The 22,588-nt window shown below is 37.3% G+C and overlaps 1 protein-coding gene across 2 annotated transcripts in view; it reads left to right on the forward strand.

Moving 5' to 3' along the window:
- The window catches only part of CDK19 (cyclin dependent kinase 19), a 131,932-nt gene that overhangs the window by 85,621 nt on the left and 23,723 nt on the right, over window positions 1–22,588 (forward strand). The window contains exons 5-6 of one of the 2 annotated variants that reach the window (XM_059828602.1): window positions 11,101–11,158; window positions 12,600–12,731. In XM_059828602.1, the coding sequence (XP_059684585.1) occupies window positions 11,101–11,158; window positions 12,600–12,731 (190 nt within the window). The remainder of the gene's footprint in view (window positions 1–11,100; window positions 11,159–12,599; window positions 12,732–22,588) is intronic. The other variant, XM_059828605.1, reaches the window with a different exon arrangement.

Raw genomic sequence — 22,588 nt, forward strand, 5'->3', positions numbered from 1 at the left:
TAATGAATAAATCTCTTTTAGGCTTCAGAAAACAAGTGGAAATACTGTAACTTATGAATCTATCTCTAAACATATCCCTTGTTACCTCTGCCTGACTTCTTCTTCTACATGAAAATAGCCTAAAAAGGCTTAAGAGGATCATCATAATCACATTAGTCTTTTACTGATTTTGCAATATTGAAGTTTAGTACTGAACACTGGTATGGCAGTGTATCCAGAAATGTTTTGCTGTGTCTGCTGTTAGGCTCACCGCCTCATAAAATCTCATTAGGTCCTTTGGATCCAAAGGAACCAGTGCAGCCCCAGCCACGATGGAGCAGCTCGAGCATACGAGCAGGCTGTTGGCGCAGGGGCAGAGCACACCAGCTACCTGGGAGCCCTGCTTTAAGGGGCATGGCTATGCCCCTGTGGGCTGCATGATGTAGGACAGCTCTTGAGATCATGTGGGGATTCTGCTCTGCTATAAACTCTGGTTAATGTGGTGAAACAGTTGTACTTCTGAATAACAGTGGAAATGAAGTCGAGCATTTGTTACTACAGTTGCAGCGTGCCCCAGGCAGACCACATTTACTGGTTACTTTTAAAACTCCGTAGCTGCTTGTTCAGATGGAGACACCTTGGGACAACCTCCACGGGGAAACTAGAGAATCTGTTTTCTCCAACTTTATGATTCAAGACTGTGTTTGAAGTACAACTGTTGCTAAAGAACCTGGCCACTGGTGCTTGGCTCCTTAAACATCAGAGCCTGAATGGGCCTGAGGATCCCCCCAAAGTCAGGAAACCGAGGAGTGAGGGAGTAGCTTCAGCGTGAACTGGCTGAGAGATGGAGAGAGATTTTATCTGGGGCCTGGGGTGAACAGACTGATGATGAGGGAAAGGGTTTCTGTTAGGATGGATTTTAAAGGGTGTGTTTTGCTTAACTTAGGTTTTAATGAATGTGTCAGCTGAGCAGTGGTACTTTGTGCATCTGCTCACTTTGCAGTCCATAGTTGCTTTTTTCCACTGCAAGCCATGTGAGGCTGTGCTGCCTCAACTGATACGTTAGTAAGTCGTCTAGAACGTGGTATCTGGATAGTGAGTCTGAGAGCTTATGGTCCGCTGGACTGTTAAGTCCCAATTAGTTTTGCTGTAGGTGTCAAGGCTTGTATTAGGGTGATAAAGTTTCTTCCTGAAGCCTGAACACTGATCTGCTGGGCCAGCTATGATGAGAAAGTGACATGTAACTTATCCCTGCAAATATTGGAAGCCAAGAGCTTGCTTCAAGAAGATACTCTGAGAAGGATTGTAGAAAGATTGGGGTTATGTTGTAAATTATTTCTACACAAAAGAGAAGTTGATGCTATAGTATAACAAACGTTTAAATTGATCATGTAAGGATTAGATTTTCTAGTCTTTAGACTCGGCATGAAAGAAGCAGGGAGGAGAGATGACTCCTCATCTGTTTTTCCCTTGAGATTATAAGCATAGGGAAAGAGCATATATGAAAAGTGGATAAATAATGTAGCTTAAAGCTGCAAAATAATGTATGTAATAAACTGACAAGAGCTAATTAAACAGTATGAAATATTATTAGACATAAACCTTTGTTAAAATCCTGTAAAACTTAATGTATTTATTGCTTTTCTAAATCCTACCAAAAGTTTGTACCCTAAAATAATAATAAAAGAAATATATTCCATAGTTCTGAGTCCCTTAAGCTATATTCCCACGTCCATGTGCAGACAAAAAGGGACTTTTAAGATCCACTCAACATGGAAGTAACCTCTCTAGATAACCATACTACCTTTTTCTTACTCTTTTCCTCCTTTGAAATTTCCGTTAAAGGACTTCTAATATTTCAACCTAATTCAGTCAATCTAAGCTATCCAAGCAGAAGCTGGTTTGTAATGAAAATGGGTTACATTTATATCTATTCATTTGGTACTATATTATTTATTGCAGTTAGAAAAGCTTTGTTAATTCTTTGACTCTACCAGACTCTCAGGGGAATGGAGGTATTGGAGTTTTACTGCCAAAGATACTTTGTGAAAACCAATTAACAAAATGTTTTATGACAGTGTCAGCAGTCTCACTTTCAGTCATTTGTCCTTTGATTGGATAGAGTCTTCATCCTCCTGTCTTAATAACCCTACTAAACCATGAGGAGTAGTCAGAATATCATATAAAACAAATACCAGGATTTGGCAATGGTGGAATTCAGTGCTGCAACTGAAAGAATTACCAGATATAGCCGTTGTGGTATCTAATTTTCATGCTGCTGTAACAGAAACAAAGTAATGCAAATAAGTGAAGAGTTCCAACAGCAGGAACAGGTGAGAATCTCATCATCTCATTTCTCCCTCCTCTCAAATTCCAGTCCCAAGGTTAGAACAGCCATAGGCTTTCTCATGTTAGTGTTCTGTCAGACTTGCTGTCTCTTAGTGTTTGCCTTTAAAAAGGTGAAGACAGTGGTAGTGTTTGTAATGTTTTACACATGCAAATATCTTCTCAGTTGATTTGCCTTTGGGTAGTTATTCTGAGTAAAGATCATGTGTGAAGAATATCTAATAAGAACCTGACAGCAGAGGTGCATAAACTTGGTTTGACTCAGTATCTTGGGGCATTCAGGATGTCTCTTGAAGCCCCAACAGAGGAAGAGTTTGACTGTCCTTTTATGGAGTGAAATTTATTTCTCCATTTCCTCTTCGTAATACATTAAAAAGCAGAACGTTATTTCTGAGGTGAGTCTTTCTGTTCCCATGCACGATGGGCCTGCATATCTGCACTGCTCAGAAATGGGGTAGCAGAGGTTGAGCAATCTGTCTTGTCCCATGCTCTCCTTGGTGCTCCCAAAGAGCCCAGACAAGGTCTAAAGACAAGGCCCTAGATGATTGCTGAGTAGCTTCATGGGAATGTAGCTGGAGTGTGTACTGTAATGTGTTGAAAATCCCAGGGACAATGCGAATTCAGTGTGTTATTCAAACATTTTTTAATGACATTTTTCATTGATAATTTATGATCATATTTTTCTCTTTGTTTCCATCTTCCCCCTTCTTTGTCCTTCTCAAGGTTGCATGTAACATTTTAAGTTCAAATATGCTATTGCAGCATTAGCAGCAGCAGAATGCTTTGGATAATGTTGCATAGCAACATAAAATTTAATTTGTGTCAAATGTTTTGGCATTCTCCTAATGTGAGATTTTTTTTTTTATTCTTTTTCACTTGAACTGCATTGTCATTGATTGGGGTGAAACCACTGGTACACTAGTACATTGTGAAGATTGTTATAATAGAAGCAATGCCCAGCATACAAAGCTGTCTGGAGTTTTCATTTTTGTTTTGCAGTAATTTAATGCTCTGTCAGCCATAAGAAACCTGAAAGAAATGGTGTGTGAAAGGAAGATTTTTTCATTTCTGAACTTTTATGTAGGCCAGAATTATATTCTCCTCTTGTGATTACTCTTACTTCATATTCCTCTTGTGTTTGCAGTCCATTTTCCAGTGACACAAATGCAACTATATTATCCAACTATGTATGCAACCATATAACTATGATTAACCAGGGAATAGAGTTTGTTGAATAGTCTTTTCCTGTTTCAACAATGATCAAACACCCTGAGTTCATAAATTAAATACATTTTCTAGCAATTGCCTAAGAAACCATTGTTTCAAATTGATTTTGAAGCAGAGCATTCTTACAAGGGACATGGATGTTTTGGCTGTTTCGGGGGAGTGTCTGGGTAGGGCTGAGGGGAGTGAATTTAAAGAATTAATGTCAGTTGAGGTATATGCTTAATTACCTCTCAAGAGAACATCCAACTTGTGAAAAATGAAGTAAAACAGAGAAATTAATACTTTACCTGACCACTGATTTCATTGTCATAAGGATGGTTATATATGAGAGTAACTGAAGGCATATCAACTTGACTAGAACGTACTAGGTAGTTCATCTATATGTCATTATATGTGATTTGATTAAAATGAAGGGAGAGGAAAAAAGGGTCAGTCTTTCCCATGGTAAGATACATTTGTAGCGAGTGTATTCCAAAGTCTGGGCTTCTAGGCTGACTCTGTCATCTCAGATACGTGTTTCCCGTGTTAAACATATAGCTATGTAACTGTTCAGCCAAAGGTGCAATAGGAGTGTGACAGGGTGACGGTGATAGCTTTGCGTGCGTCAGCTTTACTGCCATTGCACTCAGCAGCATGCAGTGTTTTCAGTGTGGACTTTGACTGCCTAATGGGAGGTTGTAGACCAGATGAAGCCATTTTAAGAGGTATGCAGAGGAAGGAGGAAGCGGCACAGACACGCGTTTCCCCAAGAGTCATTTTGATTAGGTAATGGGAAACAATTTTTCGTCATGAGAGTGGTCAGACAGTGCACACCAGAAAGGCTGAGGAACCTCCGTCCTTGGAGAATTGTAGCTCCCTTGGTTATGACACTCAGCAACCTGATGCAGCTTCAAAGTCAGTTCTGTCTTTGAAGTTGGCAGTATTTTGAGCAGGGTGACCTCCCCGTTTTGAGCACCAGATGACTTCCAGAGGTCCTGTCCAGCCCAAAGCATTGTATGATTTTGACTGATTCTCCGAAGAGTATCCAGAGTCATGGGCTGGTTTAAATCAGTGTGTAATGAAGCCTGTGTAGCCACATCTTTGCTGTTGCTGTAGGCTAAATAATCTTATTTCAGGGACTTTTTTTTTTTTTTTAATATGTGCAGATCTATGGTTTCACTGTAGGCACAGTTTTAGTATTTCTGCTTTCTTTTGCTTTCTGTGCATAGAGGAGTTTTATGAGCATATATAAACATGAAAATATTTCTTTGATAGGTAGCTTCGATATGAAAACAGTACCTTTCCCCTCTCAACATGTAACAGATACAGGCAAGGAATGTGTTTAACCAAAATCTTTATCTAAGGCATTCCAAAGAAATATTTTGGATACCTTCTGTACAGTTTGTTCCTACGTCTAGCTCCTTACCATCAGTTCCAGAGCTTGAGGTAAATTCTACACTTCTGGTTGCTATTAGAATTTCTGGTATCTGGAATAATGATTATTTTGACCATATCAGTTCAGCAGCTATGAAATACGTAAGTCCCTAACATAATCTTACACCATGGTTTATGATGGAATATCTAGTTGCCATCTCTCAGAATTATGCAAAAGATTTTGTTTCCTCTCAAACAATGGCACACACTTCCATGTCTTTATCATTTCTGTATATGTTTCATTTTTAAATTATTTTTATTAGAAGCAAGAGTAGAGATAAAAATAATTGTTACCATGTATGTATTATTATCCAATTAATAAATATGTTTATATGCATTTAGTTCCCTACATGCTACCAATACATTTGAAAATGTTTTTGTTGTCACTGATGTTCGTCTGATGATAACCAAGTACATTTTTGAATTTAAAGATAACAATCTGGTGACACTTAGCTGTAAAATTTTAGGTGTCCACATTTGTTTGTATTTTCATTTTTTATTGCAAAAACTTTTGGACTGATTCTTTTTTACAATTTTTTTTTTAAATTTAGCTATAAAAGCTTTCTGTGGTATTCATTGCTTTCTTTGCCGTAAATTTACTTAATGTGTCTGGCTCTGTTTTTTTTCCTCCTTTCTAGATTTAAACAAGTTTTTATTTCATTTGAATTATGTACTGTTTCAAAGCATTTTGCATTCCTTGTGATTTTACTGCCTTTTTAGATCATGTGCTGTAGTAATCAGCTTTATTTCTGGCCTTGCTCAATTTGATATAATCTGTAGAAACATTATTGATTTTAATTAAATGATAAATATATTGATGAGACTTGTTAATGATACTGCTTTGCAAGGTCAATCGTTTTAAGAGTACAGAAATAGTAGAAGAAAATTGTACGGATTTACAAATCTAGCCAAATTATAATGAAATAGGGTTTTTTTTGTAAAGTTAAGGATAACCACTGAAAAAAACCAAGTTGAAAGTGATGCTGTGTAATCAGAGCAGTGACTCTAATATGAGTTCACAGTATGTAAGGCTTGTAAAGAGAAGCAGATGTGAAGATACTTTACTCTATATGGTATACATTTATCTAGTGCTTCAGTATCGGAAAAATGTTGACCAAACCGTTTTCTTAAAAAGGAGAGGGAAGTGATGATAACAACTTTTCTATACGGTTTTCAATATATGGAAGTAATGTGAATGGAAGTCGTAGTGATTTGGAGGTTTGCAGTGCATCATAAAATCTTTTTAGAACCATTTCTGTATTAAACCCTGCATTAATTAGATTGATTGTTATCGAAAGCGTTAGTACCACTATGACAGTATATTGATCTGAAAACAATGTCTGGGTTTGAATAGCATTGACTTAAGGCAGGAAAGTGCCTACATTTCCTTGTGGATGAGAAAAGCAAAAGCTTTGTTTGCAAATCTGTGTGAACAATCTGCAGCTCCCTCTTAATCTTGAACTTAAAGGTTCAGTGGTCCTTTGAGCAGTGCCACGGAGTGGAATACTGTCATCTCATTTAGGACCTTTGTCGTTTGTAGAGCAGTGTGCTAAAAGCTAAGATGAAATCACCACTACTCTTGTTTTTGGCTAGTGAATTGAAAGCGCATCTATGTATCAACACTGTGCTATTTACAATTGCCTTTTTAAATAATTGAGACTTGAAAAGACCTCATCACAAGCCAGTTTCTTTAATTGTGGGGAGAGCTTTTTATCAAAAAGACTTGCAATATCTTTTACAATAGAAGCCTCTTAATTTCAGATTATTCTTTGTCCAGTGATACATTCCAAAAGGGAAACACATTTGTTTGGATATAAACAATAAAGAATGGTGTATGGAAAGTGTTACGTCCCTATGGATGTTTTCTCACAGGAATGTAATTCTGCACCAAATCTCTTAAGAATTGTGTCATGGCTGTACTTGAAGAGATAACAACAATAACCATTAAAACTAAAGTATTGCCATTTATTGTTAGGCTGTTGTTCCTGTTTTGACCCATTATGCTCTTGCTAAAGAATAGATGGTTTCTTTTCTTTCACCCTTTATTCTGATCTACTGTCTAAATATTTAAATAGGAAGCATATTGATTAAGACAACAGGGATGTCCATATGAGTCCCGTTCATGATACTTCTATTATTTATGAAAACATACTTGCTAGCCCAACATTTTCATTTATTTCCCACCAAGATCTGTTAATTGCTTTATCCCTACTCTCCCACTGATGCAGAAAAGTAAATACATTATCCATGCTTATTACTTGTAAAGAACCCATTAAATTATTGCCATCTACATCCCTTTTTGCAAATATTTCAGGTTTTTGCTCCAGCTGTTGCTGTTGACCTTGCTCTTTTCGCGAATATTTTTTAGACGGTCAAATCTCAACTACATTTCTCAGCAGGGATTTCTCTGTTAATTTTTATAGCTGATCTTAAATGTGAGACTCCTAACTCTTACTGTTTCTGTTGTTTCTATAGCAACTAGATAGGTGGAGATGCAGCAGCATCGCTTTGCTTCCCAGCTGGTGTTTTGTGTTCTCAGCAAGGGGGGAGTTTGAAGAAAATAGAGAGGGTATTAACTGGGATCTAACAGGCTCAGAAGTGTAGTCCTTGTTGAGTTGCCTCACCCTTTACTAAGGAGTTAATTAATAATTTTAAGCAGGGCTTCTCAAACTTTCTTGAATAAAATTCTGTCCTCTCAGAAAAAGATACGATTTTACTTGAAGTATGTGTCAGGTTTTGGTCTCTTAGCTGCTTGGGCCTTATGTTTTCTTCCACCTAACACCCTGTTTTCTTCATCACGTGGACAGCAGTAAGATTTATTTCAGGAACTAGACTGGTGCTTTTAACTTGCATGTAGCCTGAACATACATGAGGTATGGGGCTTTTTAATTCCTCCGATTCCCACTTTTTAATCTTGATTTTTGCAGCTGTCCAGTAACTATATTATACTAAACTGTAATTCTATAGTAGACTATTAAGTGACTGTCTCAGGGTAAAATGTTTTGATACTTAAAATCCTACATATCCAGAGATTAGACTAACATGTTCTCCCTTGTCCAAAAAGCAGAAATTGTTTGCATTCCCTTTAGCAGTCCTCTCACTTACCTCATGATGGAAACGTTCATTACCTACTTTCCTGAGGATCTGTGATGCCAAATTAATCCTTCGGAAATAACCCAAAGTATTTCCGTCATACCTGAGCACCTGAAGGTCTGCTGCTATGCCCTTGGTGCCGCTCGTTTAGCCAAGGCCCCAAGGAAGCACCCCTGCTCTGTGAGGGTTGGGTTGCTCTCAGCGTGGCTTGTGTCTCCTGAAGACTCTGGGGAGGTGGGCAGTTTTACTTTACAGTGTTTAAGCCATTATTATATAAAACAACCACAAAACACATGACCTATGTTTTAAGCTCCTCTGAAGCTGTTTGGTTTTATTAAATAAAAATTCATGGGCGCAGGAGCTGGATATCGTTTGTCTCATCTCAGAAAGATGGGTCCTATCAGGTTAGCATTACTCTTTGACTGGTTCAGCGTACATACAGTTGAAAATGCTTTCCTAACAAGAACAGCAGTGATCAGCAAGAGGAACTCAGAAAGTTCGTATCTTTTTAGTAGCTGGTAACCAAGCAGTAATTTGCTCATGTGGGAAGTAAGAAGCAAGTTCAGGTGTGTTCTCCTTCTAACTTAAGGAACGTGTTTGAATGAAGACTTCTCACCTCGCAGGAAGGTGCCGCAATGCAAGCTGTTATTGAGACGGCAGTAGGCAGATGAGTGGCGATCCTGCAGGCATCAGGATGCCATCCGTGAAATGCCTGTCATCTCCACATTGGTGGTGATGCCTCAGGAGAAGACCTTGCTCTTTTGGAAATAAGACTAAGTTTTCAATTGTTTCACACTTTATTCCTCCTCAGAGAGGCTGTGGAGTCTCCATCCCTGGAGGTGTTTAAAACCCACCTGGACTCAGGCCTGAGCCATCTGCTGTAGCTGACCCTGCTTTGAGCAGGGGGGTTGGACTTGATGATCTCCAGAGGTCCTTTCCAACCTGAACTATTCTGTGAATATTGTGGTTTATGTCAGCAGATAAAATAGTACTTTTTGCGATGAAGAAATTGCTGCTTGAAGAATCTTGTAGTATTACAGGTAAAATATGACTCTTATGAGGTGTTTTGTTTTGCGAATCCTGTTGTATCTGCTTAGATTCTAAATTTTATCTTCGTACATCTCCTGGTGTTATACAGTTTCTCTCTTACAATGTAATTCTTCTGTAGAAAAAAACTAACCTAGAAATCAGTGCAGTAGCTAAATTTTTATCAGCTCTGATCACATGATGAATAAATGTGTTTTACAGTGCCTAAAATCCAAACCTGAATGTAAAGGTCTGTTAAAGTGTTTTTGATTCATACTCAACTCTCAATCAAAGTTGCTAGGCAGGATTTTAGGGAAGAATTCCAACAAAGAAACTGGAATTTTGCTGTCTCGGTTGGGAAAATTTTAGCTATGTGATTTCTTACAGACGTAAAGTGTAGTGTGAACTTGCATGTGTCCCTTGCTGCCTGGTTTCTGAATGTGCAGAATGGGATTGTTCTGTTCTCCAGAATATTCAATTCAGGGGAATACATAAATGTACAGCCAGAGTTTGACCAGTTGCCTTGAAGTGTTGATTTCCTTATCATTAAATATTAGCTGAAAGCAAGGATCATCTTTATCTTTCCTAGATTTACTGGTGAGCGTTTACTCAAGATCAATTAAAATAGCTATTGCATTCTCCAAGAAGGAAGTGCATATTCCTTCTCGAAGGATTCCAAAAATATGTCGGGGAATGAGAAGTCAGGGATGGTGTTGAGAAATATCCTGAGATTAAAAAAGGAGGAGTAAAAGAGGCAATGGCATCTGGAGCAGGGTTGGAAAAGAAGGGCTGTGGCTGGAGCCAGGGAAGAAGCAATGTTTAGCACCAGGGATGAGGTTGGAAGGGAGAACAGCTTCCTGGGGGGAAGGAGAAAGAATAGGTGAAGTAGTGCTTTTTTTTCTTTTTTTTGGATTGGTTTGTTTTTTCAAAAAAGCAAAGGATTTGCAATTTTGAGCCAATTTAGTAACCCTAGTTTGATGTCTCATTTCAGGTAAATTGTGGCAAGTGTTAGGAGCTGAGAAATTAAGTGAAATTCTGATGTTGGCGTTCTGGACATCTCTTTCAGATTCTTGAACAAATCCTGCTCAAGCAGACCTCTTCAGGCATTAGGGATTTTAAATAAAATTAATTTTTCGGTGAATCTTCCAAAAATTCTGCTTTGAAACTTTGTTATGCATCTCTTCCTTCAAATCACTTAATGTTTTCAATCTTGTTTATTTCTTTACAGCTGTTAACACAATAGGGGAAAAGCTTCCAAGGAATGACTATTGATATCTGAGGGAACCTAGATCCTAATTGCAGAACAATTGCCGTGATGTCACGTGCAGATTTTATATGGTCTTCACAAGCGGCTGGTTACGAGCAACTGCAGATTGCATAAAATGCCTATAAAGGATTTGTGCTACTTGTAAAGCTGCTGTCTACACTGTCAAAAGCTTGTGGATGTAGCTGTCTGTGTATACTCCTGTTTTAAGTGAATTCTCAACCTCCTTTGTGGAAAAAAATGCTTTTGCCAATGTGATTTTTATCATTCATACACTAAAAACAAGCAGAGCTCTAGAACTGTAGTTATATATGATGCTAACAAAAGCAACTCTTGTGTATGCATTTGCATACCAAGATTTGGCATCATTTACAATAAGTTATACTAGCAGAAGTAGTTCTTGCCAGATTATTGATGTGTAGCATAAATGTTAGCATGGTATAAAATTTTCCTGTAGAAGAAAATCTCGCCAATGAACATGACCATTCTGGTAAAAATGGAAACGCAAATTTAACTAAAGATTGCATTTCTTACTGTGAAATGTCAAAGTATTTTACTGTTTTTCTAATTGTGAAGTTGGTAACTAGGGATAAAAATGAAATGTCAGCAAAACATAAAAGCATGGTAATTTTAGACTTGTAAGGGTATTTATAGAAATGTTTTCATTATAAAATAAATGTACGTATTTTCATTATTCTTGAAGAATATCATTAAAGGCTAGTCAACTAAATAGTCTGCTTTTTGTTTTCCAGAAACCAGCAAACATTCTGGTAATGGGTGAAGGCCCCGAAAGAGGAAGAGTCAAAATAGGTAAACATTTTGAGAAAATCTCATTGCACGGCTAAGGAATTACTTAAAAAATTGCATCTTCAGTGTAAGATAGAAACAAGTCTTCATTATTCTTTGAGTGTATGTATGCACAACTTCTAGTTCAATTTTAAATCTCATTCACTGAGTTTACAAGCTTAAGAGATTCCAAACATATTATTAGACATTTATAAAGCTTGCCAAGGACATCTGGTGAGATAAAAGCATCTGTAAGAAACAAGAAAGTAATAAGCACATAGAACAATGGCTATGGCCAGGGTTCTTTTGATTTCTACTATGATTAGTTAGTATAACATTGTTACTTATAAATTGTATTTGTTCTTAATTATTTTTATATAAATAACATCAATGCACATATTTGTAGAGGTCCAAAGGTTTGCTATGCAGAAGGCTATTCGATGTCAAGGTAGGGAACATATGTAACTGTCATGGTCTTTATCCAAAGTGTAATTACCTGTGCAGATCATAAGCCTCAGTCATGTGGGTATAAACTTTTTTTAATAAGCATGTGGCAGTCATCAAGAAAGAAGTAGTATACTGGAACCTCTTTTCTATTCATAGACTTTTGTTGTATTTGAAAATGTTCAGCTAATTATTTTTGATTCATATGCTTTTATTAGTATGGATAACTGCAAGAAAATTATACTTGGAATTTCATAACTTCGGAAGGGGAAAGGTTTAGGTGAAGTTCTGTAGAAGATAAGTTTCAGACTTGGATTAAAATGCGTGGTTTTGAATATACACCCAAATTTTTTACTTTCCCGTCTAGCATTTCTTAGTGTTACTTACAAGGTTGTTTCTAGAGAGAATTTTTGAGTTATATAAAATGAATGTGTACATTTAAAATACACCTCTGTAACAGTGTACACTCACTGATTTCATTAATTCCCAGTTAAAAACTTTTTCCTGATTCTGGAGTTCGTTCCTCCTAATCAAGTAGTAGGCATAGTTTGAAAAATAGTGCAAAAAAATCTACACTGCAGTCGTTTTGGTTTTGCACTCTGGGTAAATATATAGCAGTCACAAGGGCTCACAGTTTTGTAAACATATATAAAAATAAAAGAGAGAATGTAAATTAGAGACCTACTACTATTGACTTTAGTTAACCAGGTTTCTGTTACAGTTCTATTTAAATAAACAGGCATCTGTGTTATGTAAAGTTTTACAGTACCATGATGAAAACACTTAAAAGTCAAATATCATCCTTCATAGTCTTATAAATGAAGTAAATGGAATTTAGCCTTAGATAAATTTGACCCGGTATTGTTATGAGTAACTTGTTGCTTTCTTAAACTTTGATTTGTAAGTTTTAATGTTTTTGTGCTTTTGTTATAATTGCTTTTTGGCAATACTGTTAAATTCTGATTTATTTGTATTAAAATTTTAAATGCTCTTTTCTTTTTTTTTCTCCCCTCCTCCCCAGCTGATATGGGTTTTGCAAGGTTGTTCAACTCACCTTTGAAGCCGTTGGCAGACTTGGATCCAGTTGTGGTGACATTCTGGTACAGAGCTCCAGAGCTGTTACTTGGAGCCAGACATTACACAAAGGCCATTGGTAAGTTCTGTGTAAGAAAGAAGTTTACCTTTAAGTTTTGTAAAGGAGGGGGTAGCCTTATAGTAGATATGATGATCAACTGACCAGCTAGTTTTTTTCCTGAAGTAGCAGCAGATGGGGTATGATCCAATCCATAAAAGATTAATCCAGATTGAAACTTTCTGAGGGCTGTGCTTTTATTTTTCAATATGAGTTAAGGTTTATGTTAGACATTTTAAATGTGTTGTTTGTTTTTAAAATAAAAATATTCTTTGCATTGATTTATGGTTTCTGATATGGGCTCAGAAATCTTGTAATCTTGTAAACCTTCAAAAGGGAAAGAGCTATGGCTGTTAAAGTGGCGTTCTAGGGTGCTTCATGTCCAGGTGCTTGTATGAAGTGTGTGGTGTGATAAGGAGGAGGGTGGTCTCCTGTGCTGTGCGCAATCTGCAGATGATCCACTCACTGTTCACCTCCTTCCACAGCTCCGCTCCGCTAGTGACTCAGTGCCCCAACCAGAGTGTATCTCCCACTGTGAGGCCAGTGTCACCTTGCAGCCTGAGTCCTGGGTGGCAGCACCCTCCCTCTGGAGCTCTGTCTCGGTGGAGACCTCTGATTTCCCAGGGTATCTTCTGCAGTGGGTGCTGGGGATGGAGCCTTGTCGTGCACCCCCCATGGTTGTGGAACACTCCCATGTTGTCTGAAGCAGACATTTAGGGCCTGCTTTGTATCTGCCACCATGCAAACTGGGATGCTAACTTCTAAAGCCTCTGTTTGCTGCACCCTGTAGTGGGTGAGAACTGTTACTAGAAGTGTTTAAAGAAAATACTAACAGGATTACCTTAAGTGCCAGTAAATTAGATGCGTAAACTGCCCTGACTATGTTGATTTTGTGAAACACTGATGTGAGTGGACCAGATTACAGAGTGACCTGTCTGCCTGGTACTGGGAAGTTACCTTAACTGACAGTTAGCTGTTTTTGATAGATAGCATATTGTTTGCAGATTTAGGTGACTGATATGTACCATTATCTCAGGATATCTCTTTGAAGAATGAATCAGTATCATGCCGTTGTTTTTTCAATTATGTCATAAATTACTTGGTTCTTGCCCTGAGGGATCTGTAGTCTGTACTAAAACACAGACAAGGAGTCCCTATGAAACTTTAGAGGATGATGCTGCTTCAGAGAGATCTGGTTTTGCTAGTTTATTATTTCTGAGCCTTTTATTTCTTGTATCAGACCCACACCAGTGAATCCCCAGGAGGGGTGTGAGTGTGTCATGTAGCACCTGGTGTGCAGTGTGAGTGCTGAGGGTACTCAAAACGGTTTGGGCAGCAAGGTAAAAAATACGGAAATTAAAACAAGGAAAGTTGCAAGGTGAGATTTGTAGGCTGACTGAAGGATTAGAGGAGCATGTGGCTGAAGAGAAGAGAAAAGAATAAAGGTACCTGGAGGTGATCTATGTGCAGCTTTAAGGCAAAGAGAAGAAGTGGGTAACAAAATGACAGCGGTGATGTTCATGCAGTTTGAGTCGAGACTTGTGTTTTGCTTCTAGCATTATGTGCACTTAAAAAAAGGCAATCTTAATGAGCTAAGCACGCTAGTGAGAGTTTAACTTGAATGCTAATGTTTTTGGCAAAAGGACACAACTCTTACAGCTCTCTCTTAAATCTCTGTAAGAAATACAATTTTAATATCTCTTAATATTACGTAATTCTCAGGAGCCCTGATGTATCACTTTTAGTAATAGCTCATAAATTACATGATTGTCATTTAACTGCTCTTCAGTTGGAAATAATAATTTAGAAGAAAGGTGATTAGATACAGCAATTTACGAAAAATGAAATGACAGGCTATTTGGTATAGCTGCTTATTTTCCGTAGCTATTTTCTTATGCCTTTTATATACTATATAATTAGTAAATATCAATAAAATCAGGCTAAAAGCAATGTCATGCCAGCTTTAGTCTATTCTCTTCCAATTTTGTCATTGTGAGAAATATTTTTGCTTGAATTTACTAGGAATGCATTGTCATGAGTTCTTGACTGAAACATACTGAACATTGTCCAACAGTTGCTACATAATTCAGATGTTTGCTTAGGTTTTTACTGGCTTATTCTTGATTTTATTTTATTTTAAATGTATTTTCTGTATTCTGTATCCTGTATCTAATACTCTCTTCCTTATCTTAGCTTCACATATAATGTTAATTATTAGCAATGTATTCATAATATCCTGGACACTGTCTACTATAGTGTCCAGTTTGTTCTTGTAATAAAGCCTTTAGGTATGCTTGCTTGCATGTGAATTCTCATGCATGATCAAAGAATGAAATCAGATTTTGACTTTTGTCTCACTCAGGATTTTTGTCTTTGTTTTCTGAACCTGATCTTAGTTACATTTTGTGGGTTTAACTTTGGGGAAAAATTGGACTAGATACAGTCTGTTTAGAAAGAACTATGTATTACACAAAACAATACATTAAGCATATTTCTTTATTTTAGAGGTAGTTTTTCAGTGAACATTTTCCCCTTAATTTAATTTTTTCCTTCATAGTAATGAAATATTCTACTTTTCATTTATTTGCTTGCAGAACAAGTAGTTGTTCATCACGTATATAACATCATGTTTTAAGGAGATACAGGAGTCAGGAAAATAATGTTGCTGAAAAACAGAAATAGCTTTTGCTTTCTGCATTTTAAAAGGATAGTGAAAAGCCCATGTTAGGATTTCATGGGGAATAATATTTAGTTTCCTGAATTGTGAACATAGATTATCTGACCCCTACTTGTTAATAAAGTTTCCTATATAATCTGCTACCATAGTTACAAGCAACTAACTTACCAGATGAATACAAATCGGGAAAATGGTGTTGCAGAAGCCAAAGGTCACTTTCTCTTCTGGTACCACAATACAGATCTGTACTAAATTTATTGTAGCCTGTGGAAGTTGGTCTGCATTTCCAGCACCATAATTTAAAAGCAGAATCTGTTCCCATGTGTTCATCAGATCCTAATACTTTAGCAAAGAAGTAAAACATGAAAATAAAAATAACTTGAACAAGGTTCAGGTAAAACCAAGTAACTGTGAAAATGTGAAATACTTGACATCATGGAAACGTTAATAAAATTACTGAACTTTTAGAAAGTCTTCAGCACAACAGAAAATGCTTTTATACTCAAAATACTAAAGAAACAAAGTTGAAGTAAGTGGTAAGGTACAGCGCTCCTTTCATTGATGGGCAAAGACTTCTGCACTTTAATTTTAAGGAAAGTAAAGGAAATTACTGTGGCAAAATGAAGGGAAAGGTAAGCTGGCTTTCAGCTTGAAAGGAGATATTAATCAGGTTGGGTTTTTTTTCACCTTGGGAAAGTCAAAATAGAACATTTTAGTAAGTAAAGTAAGTAGTAAGAACTCTTTTTCTTCATAGTTTTTTAAGAAAGCGTGTGGCAGTCTACTATGATTCATTCTGGGGCATCTTGTAGCATAATATCAAGGAAATAGCATAATTAAGACTTGGTTTTTATCAAGTTGCTGCTTGTATAGTTAGCAGTGCTATCAAACAAGAACATGTTATCTTACCTGTCTTTACCACTTGCCTTAATTAAAGAAATAGTATATTTGATAAATGGCATCAGATGTCTTACAGTATTTTAGATGGTTTGGATTTTGTTGGCAAAAGAGTTCTTTAGAGTGATCATTCAGCCACCCCATAAGCAAGGGTAAAACACTGTCCTGCACCGAAAAAAAAAGGGATTATTTATTGTGAAAGAATAAATCTGAGAACCTGAGAAATCTCTATTGCTTAGTTACCTTTCCTCACTTGTCTAGATAATAAGTCAGCAGGAATGTCAGAAATGGCCATGTGGCAACTGCATTTAGCAGCCCAAACAAGATTTAAGTATAGAGAAACTGTAATTTAAAGTTTGGGCAGTGCACTGTCACCTCATTCTATTTCCAGACTAACATATGGTTATGGAAGCTGGAAACGTGTGAAAGGTATAAGCAGATATCAAAATGCCTTTGAAAGCAAATTTCACAGGAAAATATTAAGTGTATCAAAGGGAATGAATTTATAACAAATGCTGGGATCCGTCAAAGTTTCAACAACTGCATTTGACTTTATGCAGGAAAAAAAGAGAGGGAAGTATCTGGGGTGTGTTATGTAGGATTTAGGATGGAAATATGTGCATATGTGTTCCATATTGCCTATGCAGCAAGTCCCACACGTTCCGAGTGCATCAGATGTCCTTACTGTGCGCGCACAGATTGTTGGCACACTGACCGGATTGTGGGGCCTCTGGAAATCTTGGACCGATGCCTAAAGCTCTTCTGGTCTCTTGTTCTGGGGGGGTGGGGGTGAAAGAGGAAAAATAAGACCTATCTGGAAAATCTGGTAAACCAGACATTACATATGGGGCCAACGAGAAGATTGAAAAGTCCTTAGGAAAAATGCACAGGGGAGGTTCCCCAGATGTGGTCTGTGGAGCCATGGGAGTATGGGGACTGCTTTTAAATATCTGTGAGAGATAGTTAAGAAAAGCAAATCTATAGTCAGTCAGCTTCTGTTTGCTGCATAGGGATCCACATTCCTGTTTGTTAGAGATTTTGATTTGAGGGGAAGGAGTTGTGGAAAAACTAGAAAAGAAAAGTAGAGAAGTTTGGAAAATGTTCATTTATGCACTCTGAAAAGAAAAACTGAGACTACACCAGGAAGGGAGCCTTGTTCATGCCCTGGGCAATATTATATGACATGGGAAGTAATTGGAATCAGATGGTATTTTGTGGTAAACTTACTTTGGCATGTGGTAAACTTTCTTCATTTTTATTATCACAGTTGTTCTCATGCTTTTTCTGAGAGGCAAAATATTTTAATACCAAAGATTAATTGTTGCTCTCTTATCTAGTTATTGCAGGTGCTGGATGATTTACTGCTGCTTTTTCCTCTTGCTTGACAGTGATCTCTGAAATACTATACGTGTTCCTTCTTTTAAAAAAAAAAAAAAAAAGGCATTTGCTACGCTCCACAATTTTATCACTGCAGTCGCCTAAGAAATGTGAAGTTTTATAAAGGATTGTTAGGTCATTTAAAGAGAACATTTTAAAGCTACATTAATTAGTATTTCGGGAAACTTGAGGTGCTGACAGCACCTCAAAGAATATTGGCCACAGGATTGTTATACACTTTAAAACATTAACTGTTTTGAGATCTAGCATCTAGTTCCTGCCTTCTTCTAACTGCTCTATTGCTCTTGCTTCTCAAATATGTTGATGTCTGGAGTTAGCTAGTAAAGCTGGTGGCCATTGTCAACTCTGAAGAGTCTGAGAGGTGTGTTGGAGTGTGTACTAGCTTAATAGGAGAATGAGAACAGTGCAGTGGGTCAGACCTGTCTCTGCTGTTGTAAAACCAATGGAGGTACTGTAATGTGGGACAGACAGTAAAGTTTCATCTCCTAGAACAGTAAACTGGGTCACAGGAGACTTGGATTTAAATACTGATTCAGTCCCAAGTGTTATATGTAGCTTACAGCATGTCATTTAATCCATCCTATGTGTTGTTTCATTATCTGTAAAGTGTGTGTGCTACTTAATGGTATTGTCCTGAAGATAAAACCAGTTAATGATAATAGTGAGCCTCAGTGCAAGTGTGTTATGAATTATTTTTGTTAACTCAGTGAATGGATTACTTTGTCTGAGAACCTGCAATGTCACTTAGCATCTGCAGTTAGCTTGAGAAATATACACATTCTGGACATTAAAAAAGAAAAGGAAAACAAAACCACTGAATCTTCAATCACAACTAGAATCTGCTAATTGTCCTGATTTAGATTGCTCTGTAAATTAGCCTGTAAAGTTCCACTCATGGTCACCCAACACTTTTTTCATATGTTCATGATTCTTTTCTCTTGCAGAACATATGAAGGGAAGAACCAGGTGCTTTTGCCTTTTTATGCAATATTTTGGCAGATTTGCTATTGCGTCGTGATTACTATGCCTTAACTGTACATGGATTATTTTAGAGCAGGAAAAATAACATAAAAATACTCAGAAGGCAGAATGTCCTCTATAGTAATAGCTTTGTGATTAAAAACCACTTTGAACAAGAGATGCCTTCAAAAATCTGTCTATGCTTTGCCCCATGTACATCAAAAATTGTCAATGATTTGTGAGCCAAAAAACTGGTAATAGTCTCAGTTCCATGTCTTTTTCCTTCTGATTATTTTTCCCTCAGAGTATCAGTTTTGTATTCTTCCCAACTGTTAATAACTATAGGACCTCTTATATGAGCAAGCTTTTCCTTCCCTGGAATCTCACTGACTTTGCCCTTTACCAGGCAGATGAGCTTTGCAGCAGCAGGATGATTCTCTAACCTCCCTGAGCAACCTACACTGTGAGCTCAGTTAAAAAAATGATTTAGGGAAGTTAGGTAGGAGTTCTTGCAATGTCTGTCATAGCCCAGAGCAAATAATGGATACTAATGTGGAAATGGAACATGAATGATGACATGAGAAAGCAAGACTCAGCATTTGGAGAAGGTTAGGAGATGCATTTTGCCCACTTCTTCTTCATACTCAATTCCATTCTGTATGTGTCAGTTGGGATATATTGTGATTCTTTGGCTCATACTGCAAATACATTGTTCCTTTTATATATGATCAGGTGAATGGTTTGGTGCAGAGTTGAACTTGCATCTTAGAGATGTTTGATTTGGCTTCATTCCTTTAAGGCTTCCATTACAAAGCAATGGACTAAAGGCTGATTTAATTTTCTTAAATGAAACATGAGGTTGCCATTTAAAGATCCAAAAAGTGATCTGTTATAAAACCTGGTTCCATAAATGCTTTACTGTAGCTAACTAATGCAGTAATGAAGGCTTTTAGTGTGCTCTATTTACTACCATATCTAAAAAGTTCGCTCACAAAAGTTCATTTTGGTTGAAAACCAAGCACCTACTATCATAACAAGGTGCATACTTCTGGTGCAAAGGAATTTTTTTTTAGCTAATCCATCAGTTTGATCTTCAGGCACAATTATTTCAGCAATATCAACTGAAGCTTTCAACACTACAGCACTGATTCAGTAGAATGACTTGTTCTCAAGGACAGGTGGGATTGCTTCACGAGTAGACTTCTTGGCAGTAGCTGTGACTGACAGCAGAATTACATTTCACAGCAGTTTATTTCATTGCCTATCCGATAGATTTGCTTATAATTATGTAGGAGTTATTCTCAGTGCCTTATTAGAAATAGCTGTAAGTCTGAACCCCTTAGTAACAGAAATGTTAAGATACTGTAAAGCACTCTGTTTAGAAGGACAAATAAGCCTCTCTGTGCTAAGAGGCAAGATTTCTTCGTGTGCATTCCTGTCTGTTGACTGAAATAAGGTAGGCATCAAAAGCTTTAATAACTTCCAGAAAATACTCTCATGGCTTGTGAATTGGAACAGGCCAGGAAAGTACTCTTCACACATGTTCCTTGTTATAACTTAATCTACAAGATAGCAGGCCTTTTGCTCACCTTATGTTAGCTCTGAAGGTGTTGACATGTTGGACCTAGTAAAAAGTTTTAATAGTTAATGACACAAGCCAAGTGAGAGCACACAACAGATTATAAACTCATTGTCCCTCTTCATTTAGCGTGGAGTTAACCTCCGAAGAGCTCCGTTGTGTACAGAAAAGCTGTTTAGTTAAAATATCCTGCATTTAATTAGGAAAAAAGAAGTGTATTTCCCTTTCAGAGAATACGTACTGCTCACTTCTCATTTGCTACAGTCCAGAAGAGCACAGAAAATGGCAACAATTCTCTCATGTGCTGTGCTATTTGTACAACGTAGATAGTATGATATTGGACACTGACCTGCAGTGATGGAATAAGATGGGGAAAAAATAGAGGACAAGAGGGAAAATTAATGATAAAGCACCATAATTAGTAATCAGGAGTTCCTGGCTTTCCAGTCCTATGATCAAATAATACTGTCAATCATTTTTTCATATGATAAAGTGAAAATGCAAAGCTGTGAATGTTCCCTGAAGAGCTTTGTAAATACTATTTTAATAAACAGCAGCATATCTTGACTGTTCTTAATTCTTTCATCATTACAGGAGGAAATGGCAACAATTTCTGTATTAGTCCTACCTAATACTTTGCAGTATAAGAGAGACTTGTGACCTTTGCGATGAGAAGCTTTCATGCTTCCTTTACTTGCTGCATTTGTTAGATATTTGGTACGGGGAGGTAGCCCTGAAGCTACAAAGCTGCCTTTTGTCTCACCCATTACATTCCTTGCGCTTTTGATGAGTTGTCACTGAAAGAACATTCTTCTTTTTACTTTTGTTTCCTTGAAAAGCTTTGGCAGCCTGCCAGAGAACCTCTTGGACCCTCTGAGGTGTAAGCACTGCTGTTGCTGGAACAAAAGTAGCAGTACGTTCTTTACTACATTGCAGAGATACTGGAGTTGCCATAAAAATAATAGCCCTCTGCTGTCTTTGACGCATCTGAAGGCTTAGGATTAGGGAGAAAACCAGACTGTAACACGCTTTCCTTTGCCAGAACTCAGTGCTTGTCCCAGTGACCTAATTCCCTGCCCTGAAGTGACAACACCTGAGGCTAGAGCCCACCCCAGTTTCTGGAAGAAGAACTGAGAGAAGAGAAGAAAGAAGATGGAACCATCACTCTATTCTGCATTCATGCAACCATTACTGTATTCTGTCTCTAAAGGATGTTAGCCTGCTCTACTGCTAGCTAATGTAGCTAATCTGTAGTTTATACGGTTGTAGTCTCGGAGACACAACTGAAGAGTTGAAGAATTGCTGATGAAAATGTAGTATATAGGATTTGGGGGGGGCGAGGCGGAGTATTTGGGAAGGCAGGCACTGAAAATCCTTACAAAAGCGGTATAATGTTGGTAAAACTTTAATTCTCAAGCTACTAATGTTGGTAAAAGTTTAATTCTTGTGCTCTATGGTACAATTGTTGATAAGATTGCATTTTCCCTGCCTTGAGGATTCCTGTGTTCTTCAGTACATAGGCTGCACAAGGAAAATCCAAGGTTGCTTGTAAAACCATAAAGCTGGAATTTCCAAATTTTTTTGGATGTGAAGTTTGGTAAATTAAATCTTTAAGTTCTTTAACAGGATTTTTTTGTTTGCAATCATATTTTTGCTGCATGAGGACTACTTAGAGCCTCTGGTCCTATTGCCACTCCCCATATTAAATCTACTGTACCTGTGTTGTCAAGCTTACCACGTTAATTTAAGTGTAATGTTGCAAGATAGATAATGTGTCTAATGTGCAGCAGAAGTCTGAAATCGTATGATCCAAGATCTTCATTTAATGCTGATATACTGAGGAATAGAAATTTAAGTGGGAAAATAAATACAATCTAAAATAACTGTTTAGAGAGAATGAAGAAATCCTGGCCCAGTAAAGCCCTGTAGAAAATTATAGTTGATTTTGGTGAACTCAGAATTTCAGTCAAGATGCTTCAAAATTTTTAAGGTGTAGTAATTGAAATTAATTAAATTCTTAGAACAAACATGAGAAAAGGACAGCTTAGTTTAAAAGGCTAGGATGGAAGCATACAGGTAAAAAAAAGCGTGAGGTTAATAGATTTCATGACTGATTTGAATTAGTAGGTTTTGCCTTAAAAGTTTTGAATTATCTTGAATCTACATCATGGCACAGGAGATTATGCGCTCTTGAAATAAAACATTGCTCTTAGATGTGCATTTGGCTGGCTGTGAGCGTCCTTCAGATTACTGAGAGGTATTCTTTCTGTCTGCAGAACATTCATCTTTGTGGGTTTACACTATAAACTTCTGTTCTTCAGTCAAGTTCTGTTGAGATGCTGTTTGTTAAAGATCAGTAAACATTGCCTA

Source organism: Gavia stellata, chromosome 2, assembly GCF_030936135.1.
Source record: "Gavia stellata isolate bGavSte3 chromosome 2, bGavSte3.hap2, whole genome shotgun sequence".
Classification (NCBI taxonomy): domain Eukaryota; kingdom Metazoa; phylum Chordata; class Aves; order Gaviiformes; family Gaviidae; genus Gavia; species Gavia stellata.